Source organism: Dipodomys ordii, unplaced genomic scaffold (genome assembly GCF_000151885.1).
Source record: "Dipodomys ordii isolate 6190 unplaced genomic scaffold, Dord_2.0 Scaffold118, whole genome shotgun sequence".
Classification (NCBI taxonomy): domain Eukaryota; kingdom Metazoa; phylum Chordata; class Mammalia; order Rodentia; family Heteromyidae; genus Dipodomys; species Dipodomys ordii.
The window spans coordinates 1277383-1297532 of record NW_012267334.1 but is presented as its reverse complement, the minus strand read 5'-3'; the positions used below and the strand labels follow the sequence as shown (position 1 = coordinate 1297532).

General features: G+C 64.5%; 1 protein-coding gene across 1 annotated transcript in view; it reads right to left on the bottom strand.

The window, feature by feature from the left end:
* Positions 1-7905: 7905 nt before the first annotated feature.
* Kcnt1 (potassium channel, sodium activated subfamily T, member 1) overlaps positions 7906-20150 on the bottom strand; it is a 31830-nt gene continuing 19585 nt past the window's right edge. The window contains exons 17-28 of the mRNA XM_013029361.1: positions 19242-19414; positions 18774-18845; positions 18514-18648; positions 18215-18326; positions 14400-14501; positions 13983-14066; positions 13740-13862; positions 13431-13451; positions 12564-12891; positions 11281-11343; positions 8947-9031; positions 7906-8795 (exon numbers count right to left, since the gene is read on the bottom strand). Coding sequence (XP_012884815.1) covers positions 8675-8795; positions 8947-9031; positions 11281-11343; positions 12564-12891; positions 13431-13451; positions 13740-13862; positions 13983-14066; positions 14400-14501; positions 18215-18326; positions 18514-18648; positions 18774-18845; positions 19242-19414 — 1419 coding nt within the window. The 3' untranslated portion in view covers positions 7906-8674. The remainder of the gene's footprint in view (positions 8796-8946; positions 9032-11280; positions 11344-12563; positions 12892-13430; positions 13452-13739; positions 13863-13982; positions 14067-14399; positions 14502-18214; positions 18327-18513; positions 18649-18773; positions 18846-19241; positions 19415-20150) is intronic.

The following is a 20150-nucleotide window of genomic DNA, read 5'->3' as shown; positions in this document are numbered from 1 at the left end:
TCTGTCTTCTGTTAAAATAGCGCTTACAGATGTGGAGATGATTTTTGTGGCACGCGGTCGTGGGGTGGTGGGGGATGGCAAGCAGGCACTGGCTTCCTTCTGTGCCAGCGGCCGGCCAGCCATGGCTACCGCAGGTGGCGGTTGCCGGCGTTAATAAAGGCAGGTTTGGGTTCCACAGCGCGTTTCGCTGGGCGGGCTCTCGAGAGGCGCTGTCATGGGAGCGGGTCCCTTGGTGGTGCAAGTGTGTGCAAAGTGTGCTGCTGAGCACGCAGCCTCAGGTGAGCTTGGTCATTTTGTTCTACTGCCGCTTTAGGAGCCGTTGTGTGGCTGCCCGCAGCTATCCCGAAACTCCACGGGAACGCCACGTGGGTTCCCACAGTTGGCTGGCACCCCAGCACAGACATTCACAGGGAACTGGACGCCCCGCCATGGCCAAGCCACCAGCGATGGACTAGCCGCTGAGGGCCCAGAGCCACTGAGCCTAGTTTTGCACACGCCTTTTTGGGAATGTTACTTGAATCTCTCTCGAACTGCAGAAAAATGGATGATAATAGAAAAAGTTAAACAAGTGTCACTGTTGATGTTGGGTAGACAGACAGGGAGCACCGTGCAGAGCGCTGCCGGGAGCCGGGCCCGTGCACACTGCCTATTTCCTGTCAGGAGTGACGCTGGGCCGCGCGGTGCGCCTCTCCCGTGCTGAGCATTAAAGTCGGTGACGTCACCACGCTCTCCGTACGTGTGCTTCATTTCTCACTGTGTGCTTGATGTATATCACCTATTTATTTTGACAAAGCACTGACACATAATAAAGTAATGACCTGGCTCGTTTCATGTCAGTCCTGTGTGCCGTTGTCACGATTCATTCCGCTTTGAGACAAGGTCTCTCTCTGGCCCAGGAGGGCTTCAGCCTGAGCTTCCCAAGTGTTGGGATTGCAGGCTTGCGCCCCCGGCCTGGCTCCGCACAGTCTGTAACCTCACCTCACCCCCACGAAGTCTGGAATTGATGGTTTCTGATGAAGAGTTAAAATACCTTCTGGCTTGGAGATAGGAGATTGCATTCCCACCCGGCTTGGGAAGCGATGCTCCCGTAGCCTGGCAAGCCTGGCGTGTGGGATTTGGAAGTATGCCCCAGCGCGTGGCTGGGGTGGCTGCTGCCCAGGCTGCTTGGCTGGGTGGCTGAGAGCCATTCCCTGCCTTTTGCATTGGCAGAATAGCCAAGTGTATTGTCAGTGAGTTTCAGACTTGTGGTGCTGGTGATTTTAGGCCCTTCCGGCTGGTGGTGGTAACGCTGGCGTTTCGGGTCTGTCGCTGAGTTGTGCGTTGTTTATGCGTCCTGTGATTTCCAAGCTCCTAGGTGTAGGTGCTGAGCTGCAGATTTCCAGCGCTGGGAAGGTAGGAAGGACCTTTCTCGTGTCCCCTCAGGTTTCAGGCAGGTGGTTGGTTTTTTTCCATCCTCACCCTCTGTAGGCAGGTGCTCTGTCACTTGGGCCGAGTCTCTAACCATTTTGCTGGACTTATTTTTTAAACATGGTTTCGTGTCTTTTCTGGGCTGGTCTGGACCGAGGGCCTTTCACATACCTGGGAAGGCAGATGCTTGAGATAGAATCTAACTAAACTGTGTTCCTGGGCTTGCCTCAAACCCCAGTCCTCCTTATCTCCACCTCCCAGATAGCTGGACTTGTAGGCATGAGCCACCCAGCCCATCCACGTAAACAGTGTTGACTAGCTGTGCCACCCACCCCAGGTGCAACTTTATACAGAAAGCATCTGCTTATGGCTTAGGACACGGGGGAGGGGAGCTGCATGGAGGCTGAGCAGCCAGGGGTGGGGCTCGGGATGGAAGCAGTTTTTCGCAAGCCCTGGTGCAGACGTGGCCTCCTAGGGTGCATGCAGGGGTGGGGCATTGACCCGCGAGGGGTGCAGGGGTGCTGCTGCGGCGGGGCCTCGCGCCAGCTTTAAGGCCCAAGTCACACTCTTCACCTGGGCACTAACGGCAGGTGGAATAGCACACAGATTCCTTCTTGATTGTCCTTCCATTCCCTGAACCCATGGTGGTTACTTGGAAGAACATGTTGAAAGAACAATTTCTCCTGAGCAGTGGTGAACGTGGCGAACCTCTTACAGGAAGGTTCTGGCTTGGTGGGAGTTTTGAAGTCATTGCTGCAGGGGTCAGCAGGGAGGGGGCGGTGTCTGCGCTGAGTCTGTGCCCCCCCCCCAGCCTCTCCTAGAGGAATTGGCAGGGGCCACGCCACCGGTGGAAGCCCCTGGGTCCATGGAGGAGCTGTGGTTTGAGAGGAGGTTCGGGGCCGGGGTCACAGCACACTGCAGAGGATTCTCACCCTCGCTGGTTGTGATTGTCCGGGAAGGGGGGGGGGTAAGGGTTCAGGGGCAGAAGCTGCTCTGGCCGAGAACCCAGTGCCTGGGTGCCAAGTTCCTGCTTGTCTAGCTGTGCCAGTGTCACAGTCACCGGTGGCCTCCAGCGGCGGGGAGAGCGCCTCGGTCTCCTTCCTCCCGAAGGAGCAGATTAAGGTTAACCTCTCCGCAGTGCCTGTCCTCTGAGTAGCGAAGGATGTCTCGTATTTTGCCAAAGCCAAGAGCGATGGGGCTTGGTGAGTAGGGACGGTAGAGTTCACGGCCCAGCAGCCTGCGGGCAAGGCCAGGCCGGGGCCTCCGCTGCTGCTTCAGAGTTCACCACAGTTTCTATAGTGCAAATCAGTTTGTCTCTGACAGAGCCAGCTGGAGGGAAACGGGCAGGGAGGCTGTGCCAGGAGGGTCTAGCAAAATAAGCAAGGCGTTCTGGCGGGGATGGCCAGCCCGGGGTGGGCATGCCAGTAAGACCGTGCAGTCTGTGAGTCCGGAACAGGTGGTGGAGGCTAAGCCTGTGTCAGGACGCGAGGCTGGCGGGGACTCCCTGAGCAGGTGGGCTGGCGAGGCCGGGCAGGGCATGCTTGGCGTGTCTCCTAACGGCCATGCTGGGGACCGTGCAGTCATGGGAGCGGGGTCAGCGTGGCCAGTGGACCTCCAGCAGTGGGGTCATGAGCACCGAGGTTCGGGGTGGCAGACGCGCCTGAGGCTGCACACGTGCCCGTACTTGAGCACGCACTGCGCCTGCTCTGAAAACAGCCAGGACACGTGTTCCGCAGGACAGCACCACGTGGCAGTGAGCGCGCACTTCAAGAAGCTGCCCGGCTCTGCACCCGAGGGTCTCACTGGCCACCTGTAGAGGGTTGGGCATCAGCCTTAGGATCCTGAGCCCGTGGGCAGGACAGGTGTGGGTAGGTGCACAGGCCCCACAACTACAGCAGGATCCACCAGACAGACGATAGATGCCGGTCACCGTGCGGACAGGTGAGCAGGACACCGCCTCCCTCTGGGCCCCGAGCCCAGGCCGTCCTGATGTCCACACAGAGGCCACCCGAGCCACCCCATGGGCACCTGGCACTCAGCCAGTGGGCCAGGAGACCACCTCTACCTGCTGGGCTGAAACATGGAAAAGCCATGCTGGTTCCAAAGGGGAAAGCGTGCCTCGGACAGCGAAGCCCAGGGGGTCGTTAGAGTAGCCACAGCTCCTACACGGTGGCATCCAGGACCTGGGGCCCGCAGGTCCTCCCTGTGGGACAGGGTGCGTGTGAGGAGCCCCTGGTATGCCTGGGCCCACTTCCCACCTCTGCTCTTCCAGCCCGTCTCCTGCCCAGGCGGCGGGGGCTGGGCACCGTGGACTCCTTTGGAAAGCCCGGACCCTGGCCTGGAACTTGCCCAATCTGGTGTGATGTGGTTGTTGGTGGTTTTTCTATTTCCTAAGTCAGGAAGGAAGCAGCGGCTCCTCCAATATCCTGGGCTTCTGTTCCTGGAGGTTCCTGTCTTCCGTGCCATTCTCAGCCGGGCTGATGGGGGCAGGGGTCCTTTCTCCTGACTCACAGGAATTCCTTAAATCGCGCCCACAGCCCCGGTGTGGACAGCAGACCTGCGGGGCTGCGACTTGGAGAAGCGGTTGCTTGGACCGACACACATCACCATCCCTTAGCACTGTAATTGGCCTTGTTTGGATGAGCAGTGATGCCAGCATCTCTTTACTGGTCCTTGGTGTTTTCTCATTCTGTGAAATAGCTGTTTGGTTGGCTATTTTTCTGCTTTTTCTAACTAATTTGTCTTTTCATTCTCTTTACATTGTCTTATGATAAACAGACATTCTTAAGATTTATAGGGCTGTCTAGCCAGTGCTTGTTTCTTGTGTTTAATGATCTCTCTGCCACGGGTCATGAAGGTACTTCTTTTAATTATTTTTATTTTATTTTTTGTCAGTCATGGGGCTTGAACTCTGGGCCTGGGCACCGTCCCTCAGCTCTTCAGCTCAAGGCGAGCGCTCTACCACTTGAGCCACAGCACCACTTCTGGCCTTTTCTGTGTATGTGGTTGGTCCTGGGTCTCTCTCCCTTAACCATTAAGCCTCCATGGGTGGCGAGGCCCCCCAGCCCACCCCGAAGCCCACGCGGCAGCAATGGCGGTGTCCCCTCCCCACCCGACATCCTGGCAGCCTCTGCTCTCACCGGGAAACTGGCTCCTCAGGGCGCTGAGGCTAGGTTGGATTTTATCAGATTCTTTTCATGAGTTGAAATGGTCTTTATCCTGTTAAGAAGCTAAGTTTATTGACTGTTCCCAGCATGTAGATGGCCTTGTATTCCTCAGGTAAGCCCAGCTTGGCCTGGATGGCCTCCGGTGCACGGCTGGATGGGCTCGGCCTGCGAATGGCCCTCCGTGTGCACTGCTGGTCGAGTGTGCTTTCATTTTACTCACTTGTGTGCCCGGAGACAGCGTGGCTCTTGTGGCTCTTTCCAGTCCGAGGTCGGGTTGTGCTGGCAGTGTGGTACTGGGTGTGCCTTGCACGCGCCTGGCGGTGGCGCTGTCTCATCTGCTGTGGCTGAGGGCAGCGCAGAGGGCAGCCTGCACCTGCGCAAGGGGCACTCAGCCCTGGCCTCCCTGCAGGCACCGTCTTCTCCAGTGTCTTGTGTTCCCTCCATGTCTGCGTCCTAGTCCTTTCTTAGAAGGCAGTGGACACATAGGGTTAGGGCCGAAGACTTTCACGGTGCGCCCCCGTGTGGACAGCTGACGCTCCCCCGGGCAGGCTGACCTCGGGCAATGTCTCCCACGTTTGCATCGTGGACTCTGAGGCTCCCGGGGAATGGCCGCGCATGCTGGCCACGAGGCAGGTGTTCCTCCAAGCCCGGCCTGGCGGCTGCATCCCGAGGCCTGCTGGCAGAGGCTCCCTCGGGCCCCGGGGCGTGAGGTGGCTCACTGGCTGACCTGCTGGGAAGCTGGCGCCTGCCTGAGGAGCTCAGTTTGGAAGTGAGGACGTAGGCCTGAGCAGGCCCAGTGAGAGGTGCCTCAGTTTCCCTGATGAGTGGAGTCCTCACAGGATGCAGAGGAGCTGCCACCGTCAGCGTGGGGAGGACGGTGCTCCACTTTGTGTCCAGGTTAGGGGCAGGTTGGTGAGCGAATGTGCTGAGCCAAGGCCCAGAGGAAGCGCGGTGGTGGCACAGCCTGGCTGCGTGCCGCCCCTGCGGAACTGGCTGGTGACAATGGCGTCCCCGTGTCTTGTGCTGAGGAGGAGCCTGGGATGTGCCAGGCTGCGAAAGGGCGCAAGTGCGTGGGAGGCCTGCTTGCCATTTCCTAGTGGCCAGGAGACCCGGGGACCAGGGAACGGCAAACTGTCCCCCCCACCAGCCCCATGGGTGTGGATGAAGGCCCTGGGCTCTGGACCAGGGCTGGGGCTCCTGGTCTGGACAGGACAGGACGGTGTCCTTCCTAGCCCAGGGAGGAGCATGGCGGCTGCGGTGGAGGCCGCCGTGGCCCTGGTCTGGTCCCCTCTGCAACAGCCCCAGGCAGGAAGCTCTGTTCCAGACGATGCCTGAGCCCCACCCCAACCCCAACATCCCCTAGGCTCCCACCCACTGTCCCACGATGAGGTCCTTGAATGCCTGGTTGGGCCTGGGGCTTGGGTCTAGGATGCCATCATTCCCCGAAACCTGGCCCCAGGCTCTTGAGTCCTCAGTCCCCAGGTCCTGGCGGCGGGCGGGGTGGGGCTGTGGCCCTCAACTGGGGCAGTGTATGACCAAGAGGGTATCAGCATGGTGGCCAACCTGCACCACGTTTCCTGCCCAGACCCAAGGCAGCTCTTCCCCAGGACACAGCCCAAGGCCTGCCCTGCCCCCGCGGCTCCTTGGCCTGGGGTATTGCACCAGTGTCTGTTTTCTTTGAGACTAGGTCTTATTTGCTGTCCAGGCTGGCTTTAGAGCTTGGGGTCCTCTTGCCTCAGCCTCCTGAGTGCTGAGATTACTGGAGTACGCTACCACACCCAACTCTTACCTCACTAATTCACTAAACAGCACTGAGTCTGTGCTTGTGAGGATCTGGACTTGAACTTGAGCTGTAGAAGGAAAAGTGCTCCTGTGGCCATCTGTGCCCAAGGCCTGGGTTAAGATGACGGCGGAGGAGGTGAAGGTGGGGAGCTGGTGGAGGCCGGGGCATCGGGCGGGGGGGGGGGGCAGAGACACTGCTCCTGCCCCGCACAGTCCTCCCACACAGCATAGCATGTCCACCGACATAACGCAGCATGTTGCGCCTCGGTAGCGTAGCGTGTTCTACCCACATAGCAAGGTGACGCAAGCCACAGCACCTGAGACTCAGTGGCAGTATTTGGAGCTGCTTTTCGCTAGGTGAATTAGAAGTAAAAACCATAGAAGATTCCATGCTGGTATGTGTTCTGGAAGCCATGGCAGTGTATCAAGTCTCCCAGTCTGCTGCCCGGCTCTGTGGCCACCCTGCCTGCCTGGGGATGGCGGGGGAGGGCCGTGAGGACCGACCGAGGCCGGCAGGCAGGGGCTTCTCGGGGGCTGATAAATGAGCCCAGGACAACCAGAGAGGCCCACGTGTCCCCCAGCCGGAAGTGGAGCGCACAGAAGGGCATGGGGTGTGGGTGCTGCCCTCCGGCCCCTGGCCTGTGTGAGCACTGTGCAGAGCAGGTGCCCTGGTCCAGGCCTGGCTCCTCAGTGGCAGCCACGCTCCCGCCTCGCTGCAGCCAGAGGCCCAGGCCGCGAGCTGCGGGTGCCCTAGGGGACAGACCCTGACCCCGAGGGAGGTGCTGCTCTTCAGATGACTCCCAGGGGCCAGTGCTTGTCAGCAGTGGGTCTTCGGGCTGCTCTGTGTCCAGCCTGAGCCCCGGTGCCTGGCAGCCTGGCACCTGGCAAGAGGTGGCCACGGACACCGTGAGGCCTGTCTGGGCTTCCTGCTGCAGAGACTGGGGCAGCTGGCAAGGGCCCAAGGCCCGGCCTGGCACTCTACCCGGGTTTGGGCCTTCCTGCCCTCCCATAGCACCTGCTGGGCAGGTCCCGCCCCGGAAGGGGACAGCGGCTCAGGACCCACATCCTGTCCTGTGTGGCGGAAGGTGCCTGGGAGCCGCCTTCCTCCCCAGCCACCAACCCGGCAGGGGTCTGTGCGCCCTGCTGGCAGGAGGCTTGTGCCAGGCTCCTGCCGTCTTCTGCCTCACCCTGGTGGACACAGGTGAGGTGCACAGGGCCACCCACGACACCTGTCCCCAGAGGCAGAAGTCCTCCGTGGCTGGGCTGTGCTCACATGAGCCCAGGGTCCCCGCGCTCCCCAGGGGCACGCCGGCTTGGCGAGGCTGACGGGCAGCTTGCCGTGAGCCACCTGCCCACGCGCGTCCCCTGCAGTACCCACGGCCACACGTCTGCGGGGCTGTGCTGCTGGGCTGGAGGGCGGTCACCACAGCAGAGGCGCTAGCCCTTCACGTAGGGTGGCTCCGTCCCCCAGGCCCTGAGCGGTGACGCCTTGGGCAGGCAGCTCTCACGCATGGCTGCACGGTGTATCATTTAATAGAAGGTTCCAGCTCTGACAGTACAAACCACAGGCTGCCCAGAATCACCCGGAAGAGTCTGGAGCCCCTGGGACGCCGAGGCGCCCGCGCGGATTGTGCTTCTCGGATCAGGTGTTACAAACGAGGCGTTGCTTTGAAAAGAGTGAATCGGCCCATGGAGCCCTCCGCCCGCCCCACGGCCCCGACGCTGTGGCTGGAGAAGCCAGCGTGGTAGCAAAACGGCCTTTCCGCCTCCCGTGGTCATGGCACCCCGTGGATCTGCCCGGCCCCTCCACCTGGGGCTCTACGGCCAGCGGCCCGGACCTGCGCCCGCCCCTCCGAGTTTCTGTAGCCTGGAAGTGCGGCACCGTTCGCCGGCCCCTTGGACAGGTGGGGGCCTCACCCCACAGAGCCCAGCGTGGCCCCCGCCATGCAGAAGCTGTGATCAGAAGGAAGCGCTGGCAGGTGGCCGTGAGGACACCGCTGGCCCCCGGCGGGCGCGGGGTGCACGGAGGGGCCCCCCGCCAGGCTGCAGGCCTGACCCTCCCCCGAGCCCTTGCCGCCCCAGCCTGGCATGCAGTGGCGGTGCCCAGGCCCACAGTTCTGTGTGGACACCTGGCCTGGCCCCGGTCACGAGTTGCGGTGCATCTGTGTAGCAACTTGGGTCCTACACATTTATAAAAAGAGGTTAAAAACACGCTGTGCCGGCCTCCGCGTCTCGCTCCGGCCTGGGAGGCTTGTGCAGCCCTGGCGGGCAGCACGGCCCTGCGCCGGGCCCTCCCCGCAGGGGCCTGGCTGCTCCGCTCACAGCTGCGTCTCATCGCGGGTCTCCGGGTTGCAGGATGACAGCTTGTGGCTGCAGCTGCTCTTCCGGCTCTGGGAGCTGCTGGCCATGTGGGCCAGCGGGTCTGAGCGGATGAGGTACCTGCAGAGGACATCAGGGAGGGGCCTGGGGTGTGGACTCCTGTGGGCTGGCGTGTCTAGGACCCTAGGCCTAGCCCTGCCCAGTGTCAGCCAGGTCTGGGGGCCCACAGAGTGGGCGTGGACGGGGCCACACGGAGTGGGCGTGGACTTACACAATGTCATTGGGCTCCAGCCTGGTGTCGGGTGGGGGGTTGATGAGGACATAGGACAGTGTGTTCTGCTGGTCGTTCATCTCGTCTGGAAAGGATATGGTGGGGTCACCACAGCACTCCAGGGCCAGCGAGCCAGGCAGCAGAGACCCCGCCCCGCCCGGGCTCAGCTCCGCGGCTGCTCCCCGCTTAGCTCCGCTTAGGTGACACTGGCAGTGTGAGAACTGCGATGCTGGCACCGGACGCCCCTCCCCCATGCTGGCCAGCGCTGGCACCGGACGCCCCTCCTCCATGCTGGCCAGCGCTGGCACCGGACGCCCCTCCTCCATGCTGGCCAGCGCTGGCACCGGACGCCCCTCCTCCATGCTGGCCAGCGCACGCCCACCGCACACTACCCCTGTGTGCACACTGCACAGCCGTCCCTCACACACCCATACACAGCAACGCAGCCTGCATCCTGCAGACCCGTGAACCGTGCACGCGGCACTCATACCCGGCACACCCCCTCCCTGGAGAGCCTGGAAGGTGCTATCCTCCCCAGGAAGTGGGCTGGCACTCCCCCGCACTCCCCAGGCTCAGCCTTTGCTTTGGACCATCGCCCCGGAGCAGGGCCCCCTGCCCGCAGCACTCACTGCCCGTCAGACTCAGCACCAGCTCCAGGGAGGGACCAGTTCCTACACCCCACACCACAGCCGGCGGGCCATCCCTGTGAAATGCTGGCAGGGCCCTTGCATTTACTAGCCTCAGTTTACCCATCAGGTGATATCCATGGGGGACCCTCCCCCCAGACTCCAAGAACAGACAGAATGATGGTGAGCCAGGCCAGAGCAGCCTCCGCTGCTCCCGTCCTCTCCTCTCCTCTCCTGGGAAGCATGCTGGCCGCAGCCACCAAGAAGGGCCGTGCTCGCTCTGAAGCTGAGGAGGCTGCGCGGGCGGGGCCAGGGCACACCTCTCTCTGAGCGGCTGTGTGGGCACTGGGACCAGCTCACACAGCCCCATGAGCCGTGGGCACGGCCAGCTGCGGAGGGCCAGGGCACCTGCTGGAGTTGGGAGCCGGTGGCAGCCTGAGCCGGAGTCCCGCTGCACTGGTCCCGTGGCACGCACCTGCCTGCCTCACATGTCCATTCTGCTCATGCCGGAAGCTGAGCAGGAGGCGCGGCCTCCCCAACAAGCCCCGTGAGCTCGGGACAGGCCACGGGCCTGTGCCCTGAGCCCCGAGCCCCAAGCCCCAGGCTCCAGGCCATAGCAACCAGCAGAGAGCCGTGCTGTGGCACCCACCCCATTGAGATGAAAGCGAGGCCCGTGTGCACCCCCCACCCCCATGGCCCATGCGGCCAGCTCTGCTGTCACACAGGGAGATCTGACACGGACAAAGCTCCCAGCAGCACGGGGCCAGCCCTGACTGTGTTCTTTGAGCTGCTAGGAGGAGGTGGAGGAATGCCAGGCCTCAACTGTAGTGCCAGGGATGGGGTCGTGGCCAGTCATGTGCCACGGACTTCACTGCCCCAGGCCTGGAGGCCCGCTGGCCCCAGGCGGCCTCAGGTGCCCCTGTGCCTCGAGGCTGGAGGCGGCAGTAGCTGCAGGTGCAGGCTGGGCAGGGCAGGGCAGGGCAGGGCGTTGGCTCCAGGAATGGCCACTTGGTGCGGGCACCCCATGGACTCTTCCCAGCACCTCAGGCCTCCACCCCTCTCCCCCCAGCATGGCCTGCTTCCTGCTTGATGCTTCTGCCTCTGCTGGCCAGAACTCCCAGACCCCGCTCCCCCTGACTCCCTTTGGGGCCGGGCTCCTAATCTCTGAACTGGTGGTGACTCCAAGGTGGGGTGGAAGGCCAAGGCAGGGCCGGGCGGGGCCGGGCTGGGCAGCTGCAGGCCAGGCTCCTGACCGCTTCCTGAGGACCCGGCCCTGCTCTCGGAGGCTACCGGAAGCCTGGGAGCAGAGGCAGCACTGAGAGCCTCCAGCCTGGACTCCACCCGAGGCCGCGGCGGGGGAGGGACTGAGGTGTCTTCCTGGAGGAAGTGGGGTGCCCGTAGCCCCTAAAGGGCAGCACCGGCCTGCCCCACGGCCCCGCCCTCACCGGCAGGCGCTCATCCCGGCTCCGCACAGGCCCCGCCCCGCAGGGCCCCGAGCTCTGGGCATGTCACGGGGGTCCGCTGCGGCTGCAGGGGGGGGGGGACCTGCAGGAGGAGCGTGGAAGGTTCCCAGGGGACAGCCTGCGGCTTCGAGGCCCTGCCTGGCTGGGAGCCGGAACCCTGCCTCCACCTCTTCGGGTCCCTGCCTCGCCCTGCAAGGGGTCGGCTTGTCCCGTGTGGCCTTGGGAGTCCACCAGAGCAGAATTACCTTGCAAATATCCCAGGTTTACCCGATTCATGACATCATAGGCTGTTAGATTTGCTACGTCCTCTACAGAACACACAGGAGAGGCACAGACAGAGACAGAGAGAGAGACAGGTCAGCGGGCCGCGGCCGGCGGTGGTGCCGCGTGGGGGCGCGGGGCGGCTGTGCCCGGCGCCGTCCACACCCGACTGTGGGACCAGCACCGGCCGCCTCAAAAGCAAGTGAACTGCCAGGAGGAAGCCGCCCCTCCCCGCCAAGCTGTGCGGGGGAGCGGGACTGAAGGCAGAGCCGGGCAGGACTCTCCACCTGCCCGCAGCTGCTGCGGGCCTGAGCCTGGGTGGTCAGCTCCGAGGACAGGCGGCAGCAGGGCACCCAGGCAGGGTGCTTGGGGGTCACCGAATGTGGAGAGTGGCCTGCCACCCCAGCCGCGCCCAGAGGCCACGCGTAGATAGGCTGGTGTGGCCGCTCTGCTCCACTCCCCAGCCCCTTGCTCTCCCGCAGCAAAGGACTGCTGTGCGTGGCCAGCATGTCCACACACGCACACGGCTGGCACCTGGCACAGCCTGGGAGCCTCGGACCTGGGCCAGGAGGAGCAGGCAGCAGCGGCGGGCCTGGGCCGCAGTGGTGCTGAGATGCCCGAGGGTGAGCAGGGTCAGCAGCCGGAGCCGGGCGCTCAGGCCGCTCTGCCCGGCCAGCCGAGGGCAGCCCATCCACGGGGGAGAGGGGGCGGCTCGTCTCCTCCATCAGCTGGGGTGCTCATGGTCAAAGTCACATGCATACCATCCCATCACAAGGCACGGGGGGAGGAGGGAGGGGAGGAGAGAGAGAGGAAGAGAGGGAGGAGTGCGGAAATCCATGAGGCAGCAGACACAGCTGGACACGGCCAGCCAAGAAGGATGCGGGGGAGGGGAGGGGAATGTCGTGGTGAGGCCATTCACCGTCCCCCTAAAGGATGCCCCGCACTGGCTGCTGGAGGGCAGGGTGGAGTCTCCCTGCCCCTCTTGTGCCCCATCCACAGGATGGGTGGAGTTGACCTGTGTACCCCTCCCCACTGCCCGGCCCAGCCCAGCCCTCATGTCACAGGTGCGGACGAGGCTATGGCGTGGGGGTGTGAGTCATTTGTCCAGCCCCCCCCCGGGCCTGACCAGCAGTTACTCATCCCTAGCCCCAGGCCCCGGCTGCCCGGCCCTGGCCCTGCAATGGAGGCCAGGTAGTGTGGGAAGGGTAGACTGACAGTGGGCCGGGAGGCCGCGCCCCTCGCTGCCCCGCGCGGCGGCTGCCCTTACCGTAGCCCGTGGTGGGCAGCCCCAGGTGCTTCATGCGGTTCTTCACCAGCTCCGAGAGCTCCTGGCGCTCCGAGCGCCGGTAGAGGCTGAGGCGCTGCTGGTTGGTCCACTCGGCAGCCGGCGCGGGCCCGGCCTGCCTGCTGCCCCGGCGGCTCAGCTTCCGTGCCCACTGAAGGCTCTTGCGCCGCAGCAGCGGGTGCTCGGCGGGGTCGGCGCTGCCCGCCTGGCGGCCGTGCACGCTGCCACCGCCCGCGCCGGTCCGCACGCCCCAGGGGCCCTTGGTGTCCTGCGTGTCCTCACAGTCCTCCATGTTCACCGAGATCTGGGACTGGGCAGGGGGGCAGTGCTGTGGGCGGTGGCCTGGGTGGGAGATGTTGGGGCCCCAGGCGGCCTGACCTATGACCTGAGGGCGGGCCCTCCCTTTTGTGGGGCTGGCTGGGCCCCTGGCTTTGTCTCAGGATGGTGGCCGCCTCTCTGTGCCTCAGTTTCCCAATCTGTGGATGGCCCACAGGGATCTTTCAAGTTACATCCATGAAGGTCAGGGAGAGCTGGGGGTACGGCTGGCCCAGCGCGGCTCAGTGAGCCTCTCGTGGGGGGCTGGGGAACATGTGAGGACCCATCAGGGCGCTTGGGGGCCCAGGGTGGTGGGGGCCCCCTTCAGCATGGAGCGTGGTGGGGCTGTGGGCTGGGGCCGGGCCGGGCGGGGGTGGGCGGGCCCTGTGGTCATGTCATCCTCCGTTTCTCCTCCTCCGCAGCCCGCCCTCTGAGCTGCCCCCTGCCCACATCCCCCGGCCACTTCCCAGGGGAGCGGCTGGCGGGAGCGCAGGTGCTGTAAGGCAGCGTCCACGCGGGCTCCCAGGTGCTCACCTGGGCTCTGAGCTCATGGGGCTGCAAAGGAAACCGAGGCCGTCTGGGTCCCGGGGGCCACCTGGCTCTCTCCACAAGCCGTGGCCCCTCAGCCCAGGGCGGGCAGGGGGCAGTGTGGGCTTGCCCGCACCCTCCTGACACCCTCAGATGCCCCGTGCCTGTCCCCTCGGGAAGTGGCTGCCCCAGCCAGAGGGACACACATGGGGCCGCGGGGCGACTGGGAAGGACCAGCAAAGGCTGAGCCACCGTGCCCTCCCTTCCCCCGGGCAGGGTGGCAGAGCACAGGGCGGTGCCCTCCGGCTCCCGCACCTCGGAGAAGACGTGGCACTGGGTCCTGTAGATGCCGATGGGGATCTCGGCGCTGGAGGAGCAGAGCTTCTGGAAGAGCCGGCCATAGGTGCGGATCCACAGGTCATCCTCAGTGATCTTCATCTGCAATGTCGGGAGCCGGGTGGAGGCTGCTGGATGCTGCTCGCGTCCCCTGGACTGTGTCCCCCTGGTGGGGCTGTGCCAGGCCCCACAGTGCCCACCCCTCCCCCCCACGGCACTTACAGCGCAGAGGTAGCCCGAGCCCGGGGTGGTGTCGAGGCCCAGCAGCAGCCTGGTGATGGTGATCATGTAGTCCTTCACGAAGGACTGGGGGCAAAGCCAGGGTGAGGTGGGTGTGCCCCACAGTCTCCACCCGGCCCAGAAACCCTCTGGGCCCAGCCTGTCATGCCAGCAGCCAGACGGGCTGGGCCGCCGGCTCTGCGTCCGGGATCCACACAGCCGAGGGCAAAGGGGCGGAACACAAAAGTCCAAAGAGGAGCTCATGGCTGCCGGGCCGGTGGGGCCAGCGACTCCTGGGACGGCCAGGGCCGGGCGCTGGGACCAGAGAGTGCCCTTCAGAGCATGGTGCTCACACAGCAAAAGCGGGGCTCTGGAGGAGCACTGCAGGCAGGGCCCGCCTCCCTTCCCAGCCCCACTGACCTGGTAGAGCAGCGTGTCCAGCATGCTGATGCTGAACACACGGCCGGCGGCGAAGGGCAGGCGGAACATGAACGCCAGGTTGGACCCGTTCTCCCGCTCCCGCTGCAAGAGAGGACCGCTCAGAGGCCGCGGCCGGGGCCACAGCGGCATGGGCCGACACACGCGTGCGTGGACATGGTATGTGAGCATCTACACTCGGGCGAGCACCCGGGGCCACAGCGGCACGGGCCGACACCCGCGCGTGGACGTGGTATGTGAGCATCTACACTCGGGCGAGCACCCGGGGCCACAGCGGCACGGGCAGACACCCGCGTGCGTGGACGTGGTATGTGAGCATCTACACTCGGGCGAGCACCAGCTGCCCCGCAGTGCCTCCCACACACACCTGGACCAGAGGAGCGCGTTGGGACTGGGAGGGGCAGAGGCTCCAAGTGTGTGACACACTGACCTTCGGCCACCGCCAGCCCCACAGCTGGCACTTGGTTCTTGTTCTGTCGGTCAGCATGGAGGATGGCCCAGGGCGCGGTCCGTGCTAGGGAGCACCTGACCAGCGAGTCCCACCCTCAGCCCTTCCTCCTCCCTAGACCTGTGTTGAGCTGAAGTCCAGGCCAGCAAGGCCCTGCTCCCTCAGGAGGCTCTGGGTGCTGTTTTTCCTGCCTTTCCCCTCACCCAGGGTGCCCCGTTCTTGAGCTGTGGCCTCTCCCTCCATGTTCAAAGTCAGCAGCACAGCCTCTTGCCGTGTCTGGCCCTCCTGCCTCTCCCTCATGAGGACCCTGCGGGCAGTGTGGGACCCCCTCACACCTCAAGATCCTCAGCGTATCCCCTGGGCGGTCCCTTCTACCCGGGAGGAAAGACCTGCAGCTTGGGATTCAGACATGGGTGTCTTCCGGGCCGTCCTCCCACGGGCCACATCCCACAGGAGCTGGTCCTGAGGCCACGCTGCCACAGCAGTGCGGCCGGCAGCACCGAGCCATCAGGAGCCGCTCCCCTCCACGGGGCTCAGGGAGGAGAACGCAGCATAATCAGCAAACGATGCTCTGTGTCCTCCGGGGGTGCGTGGCGCTTCCCTGCTCCATGGACAGGCGTGTCTGAGCTGCAGGTGTGGACAGTCCACATGGTGAATCGCACTTGCTGTGGCGCAGCTGCACGTGCAGGCCTCGTGGTAATGGCTGTGCTTTCTCTTCCGTCAGAGCAATGCCAGGCAGGACACCAGAACCCAGAACAGTCCAAGAGCCCGAGGAGAGGAAGGGCTGGCTTGTGAGTCCCTTTCCAGAACTCCCCCTGGGCTTTGAACAGGGCCACAGCTTTTCTCTTGGGAGACGTCTTCAGAGTATGGGTTGGAGGGACTGGGGAGGAAGGGGGCTTCAAACTTATCCCTGAGATGAGACCAAGGAGCCCAGGCTGCCCTGAGCCTGAGCCACGGCCAGGGGGCAGCAGGGCTGGGGTGGCCAGGAGGGCAGAGCCGGCCCAGTGCAGGCCAGGCTGACCCCAGGTGACATCCGCAGGCTGACGGGTAGGGCTGGCGTGGGGGGCAGCGACGGCCGGCTCCCTGGCATTTTCAACAAATGCAATGTGTTGTTTTGCCATTAGTGTCTCTTCTCAGGGTGTTTGTCTGGACGTTAGAAGGAGTTTTCAGTTTCTACTGTTAACCCCAAGGCACTCCCAGAAGGAGCCGCATGAGTGGGCCCAGCCCCTCACCTCAGCCCAGAGCCGCTTCAGCCTTCCAGGCTGCCGAGGGTGGGAAGCGCTGGCCTCGGGGACCTGGGGCAACGGCTTTCTCTGTACCTTTCGGGGTTCTCTCAATGTGGAACGTGTCTGATGATGGGCATTTCTGGTAAAAGCAGGCCTCCGTGCATTTCTGCTTTAAAGTTTCACGCTGCCTGTTCTCTGTCTAAAGCGCGGGGAGGCTGACGTGCTGGGGAGAGCAGGGTCCGGGGGGGGTCCATGGCCATGTATGTTCAGTCGGGAAACTGGGGGGGCCTGGGCACCTCAGCCAGGCGCCTCTGCCAGCCTGGCACCCACAGGGGTGGCTGTGACCGCAGACCCATCCTGTCCGGCCTGGCACCCACGGGGGGGGGGAAGGGGGGGCTGTGACCGCAGACCCATCCTGTCCAGCCTGGTACCCATAGAGGGGGGCTGTGACTGCAGACCAATCCTGTCCAGCCTGGCACCCACGGGGGGGGAGGGGGGCTGTGACTGCAGACCCATCCTGTCCAGCCTGGCACCCACGGGGGGGGCTGTGACTGCAGACCCATCCTGTCCAGCCTGGCACCCACGGAGGGGGGGCTGTGACTGCAGACCAATCCTGTCCGGCCTGGCACCCACGGAGGGGGGGCTGTGACTGCAGACCCATCCTGTCCAGCCTGGCACCCACGGAGGGGGGGCTGTGACTGCAGACCCATCCTGTCCAGCCTGGCACCCACGGGGGGGAGGGGCTGTGACTGCAGACCCATCCTGTCCGGCCTGGCACCCACAGGGGGGAGGGGGGCCATGACTGCAGACCCATCCTGTCCGGCCTGGCACCCACGGGGGGGGAGGGGGGCCGTGACTGCAGACCCATCCTGTCCAGCCTGGCACCCACGGAGGGGGGCTGTGACTGCAGACCCATCCTGTCCAGCCTGGCACCCACGGAGGGGGGCTGTGACTGCAGACCCATCCTGTCCGGCCTGGCACCCACGGGGGGGAGGGGGGCTGTGACTGCAGACCCATCCTGTCTGGGAGCGGAGGCCATCAGTAGTTTGCTTCGCGCTCTCTGTCTCCACCGGGGATGGGCCGGCCCGGGGCCCTCAACTCTGTCCGTGCGGCGCAGACCCGGGTGGAGGGCTGCTTCTGAGGTCACGCGTGTGTGTGCCTTGGCTTCCCTAGCTGTCCTCGTGGCTCCCACCGTCACAGGTGCCCACGGCGGCCCGGGCAGGGCGCTGCTGTCAGGCTTTGGACCCTGGTCTCGGAGACTCTGGGGCTGTGGCTCGGGGCCCCTCCCATCCTGCAAAGCCTCACCCGCACGCAGCAAGGGGCCGGGCACTGGTCCCGGGGACCACGGTGCCAGGTGCCCCTGCGGACGCTGGCCCTCAGTGTTCTCTGGGCGGCCCCACAGATAACCAGCCTCTCTCCTGCAAGGATTTCTGCCCTGGCTGATGAGCTGGCAGTACTCAAGCACGTGAGTGGGCCAGATTCGAGTGGAGTGAACACGGGCTTGCTTTCCTCCACCGCAGCTTGTCCCCCGGCCCCGGCCCCGCCAGTCACTGCTCACGCGCTCGAAGGGGCAGAGCTGCTCAGCGGCCTGACGGAGGCATTGGGTGAGGCCATGGTCAGCAGGGACCACGACCCAGGACCAGCGCCATCACGGCCCTGAGCCCCGAGAGTCATGGACCCAGCCTCGCCCTCCATGGAGCCCTCAGGAGGCTCCAGGAAGGGGAGGAGCCGGCCCTGCACTGCTGCTCCATCTGTCCCGTGACTCCTCCCGCCCTCTGCCCCCACCTGTGAACAGCTGATCGTTAGAGCGACCGTGTGTCATGCTGGGGTCCCGTGTTTGGACCCAGTGGCTGCGGCCACAAGCCAATCTCACCAAGATGCCTGCTCTGCACTGACCACGGAGCCACAGATGCCTTGGTCTCTTGATCGCGCGGGTGTGGCCCTGCAGCCGGCTAACACCCCAGGCACCCAGGAAAACAGGTCTTCTGCGGTCTCCCAGCCTCTCGACGGAGGCTCGCCTCGGGTCGGGTCTGCCTTCTGGCCTCCACAGCCACCAGCCCCACCCACCTCCTGTCCGCTCCAGGCTCGACCGTGAAGGCTCAGCCACCAGGCCGGGAACTCACCTTTTCCAGTTTGGAAAGGGCCAGAGAGTAGCTATCCTTGGCGCGGAACTGCATGAACCTCATGTTGGAAGGGTGAGTGAGCTCTGTCGTGATGCTAAGGCTGGGGAAGAGCCTGGGGGAGAGGGGCCTGAGTGGGGCAGTGGCCGGAGCCGGACCCACAGAAGAGGCCGGGGCCAGGCGGCCAGGGTGGGGCCTCAGGAGAGCCCTGTGGCTGTGGCCCGGCCATGAGCCTTCGGGAACCCCTGTGGCAGTGCGGTGGGCCTGTGCAGTGAGGGTCCGCTGCGGTGCCGGGTGCTCACCGGAACATGGTCTGCACGTTGACGATGGTCTTGGCGTCGGCCATGTAGTCCTCCTCGGCGCTCATGGTGCTCTCCTTGTCCACCACCACCAGGTTGTCGGCGTAGATGATGCCACACTGCAGCAGGCTGTCCAGGCTGCATGGGGGCAGAGTGAGGCTGCAGGACTCTCCTGCCTGCCCCCCTCCCTCCCCACCCCCATGTGGCCAGGCATGCTCCCTGGAGGAGCCCCAGCCGCAGAGGCTGTGGAGGCAGCATCTTACTTGTCCACAGAGCCCTCCATGTAGTAGACCATGGGGAAGCAGCAGATGGCCTCCAGGAAGTGGTGGTCAGGCCTGCGGGGACAGCGGGCCTGGAGGGGCCGCCTGTTTCCTGGTTGTACCTCCAGGCCCTTGGTGGGGATGGGGCTGGGCAGAGCAGGGGATCCCAGCACCAGCGGACCAGCGGCCCCTGGGGCCGAGGGGCTGGGGTTTGCCTGGTCCTGGGGCAGGCCTGGCTCAGTCCACCCAGCGGCTGTGCAGCTGGGGGATCTTGGGGAGGGAAGTGCTCCTTGGGCCCACCCTGGGACTCAGCATGGCAGGGGCGGGAGGCGAGAAAGGAGCGGGAGGTGAAGTGGGAGGAGAGGAGGGAGACAGAGGGCCCGCTGGTGGCAGCAGCGCTGGAGGGGCGGGACGCAGGGGAGGAGGCGGCCAGCCAGAGGGCTTTGCCGCACGCAGGGCGGCCGCCCTCACTTGTTGTCCAGCAGCAGCACGATGGGGTTGAGCTCCTTGCGGGAGCGGTAGTAGGCCCGCAGCGGCACGATGAAGTTGTACAGCCCGTTGCCGGCTGTCTCCGCGGAGACGATGATGAGCTTGTTCTTGAACCCGTAGGCCTTGGCGTCTTCGTAGCTGTTGTGTTTGCAGCCCTGAGGAGTCACAGAGCCAGGGCTGGCCACCGTCCTGCCCACGAGGAGCAGGTGGGGCTAACGACCGGCGGCCACGGCCCCCGCAGAGGCCAGGGCGGCGGCGGCGGCGGGGCTGGACAACCGGCGGCCACAGGCCCCGCAGAGGCCAGGGCGGCGGCGGGGCTGGACGACCGGCGGCCACGGGCCCCGCAGAGGCCAGGGCGGTGCCGGCGCCGGCGGCAGGGCTGCACAGGCCCGTGCCATGCAGGGAGCTGCGTGCACGGCAAGAAGCTATGGAAACAGAAGGCCTGGTGCAGCGGCCACGCCTCCATCCTCACTGCTCAGGAGGCTGAAATCCAGGATCCTGCTTTGAAGCCAGCCTGGGTAGGAAAGTCCCTGAGACTCTAATCTCCAATTGATCACAGAAAAAGCTGGATGTTGAGCTGTGGCTCAAGAGGTAGAGCTCTAGCCTTGAGCGAAAAGAAGCTTGCAGACCATGCCAGGCCCAGATTTCAAGCGTCAGGTCCAAAAAAAATAAAACAAACATCCAGAGGAAACAAGACTGTGAGTTGACCGTGGGGAGGGACAGGGCAGTGGGGCTGGGCAACAGGGAGGGAGAGGGCAGCGGGGCAGAGATGCAGGTGGTGGAGGTGGTGGAGGTGGAGGTGGAGGTGGTGGAGGTGGAGGTGGTGGAGATGGTGGAGGTGGTGGTGGAGGTGGTGGTGGAGGTGAAGGTTGTGTTGGAGGTGGTGGTGGA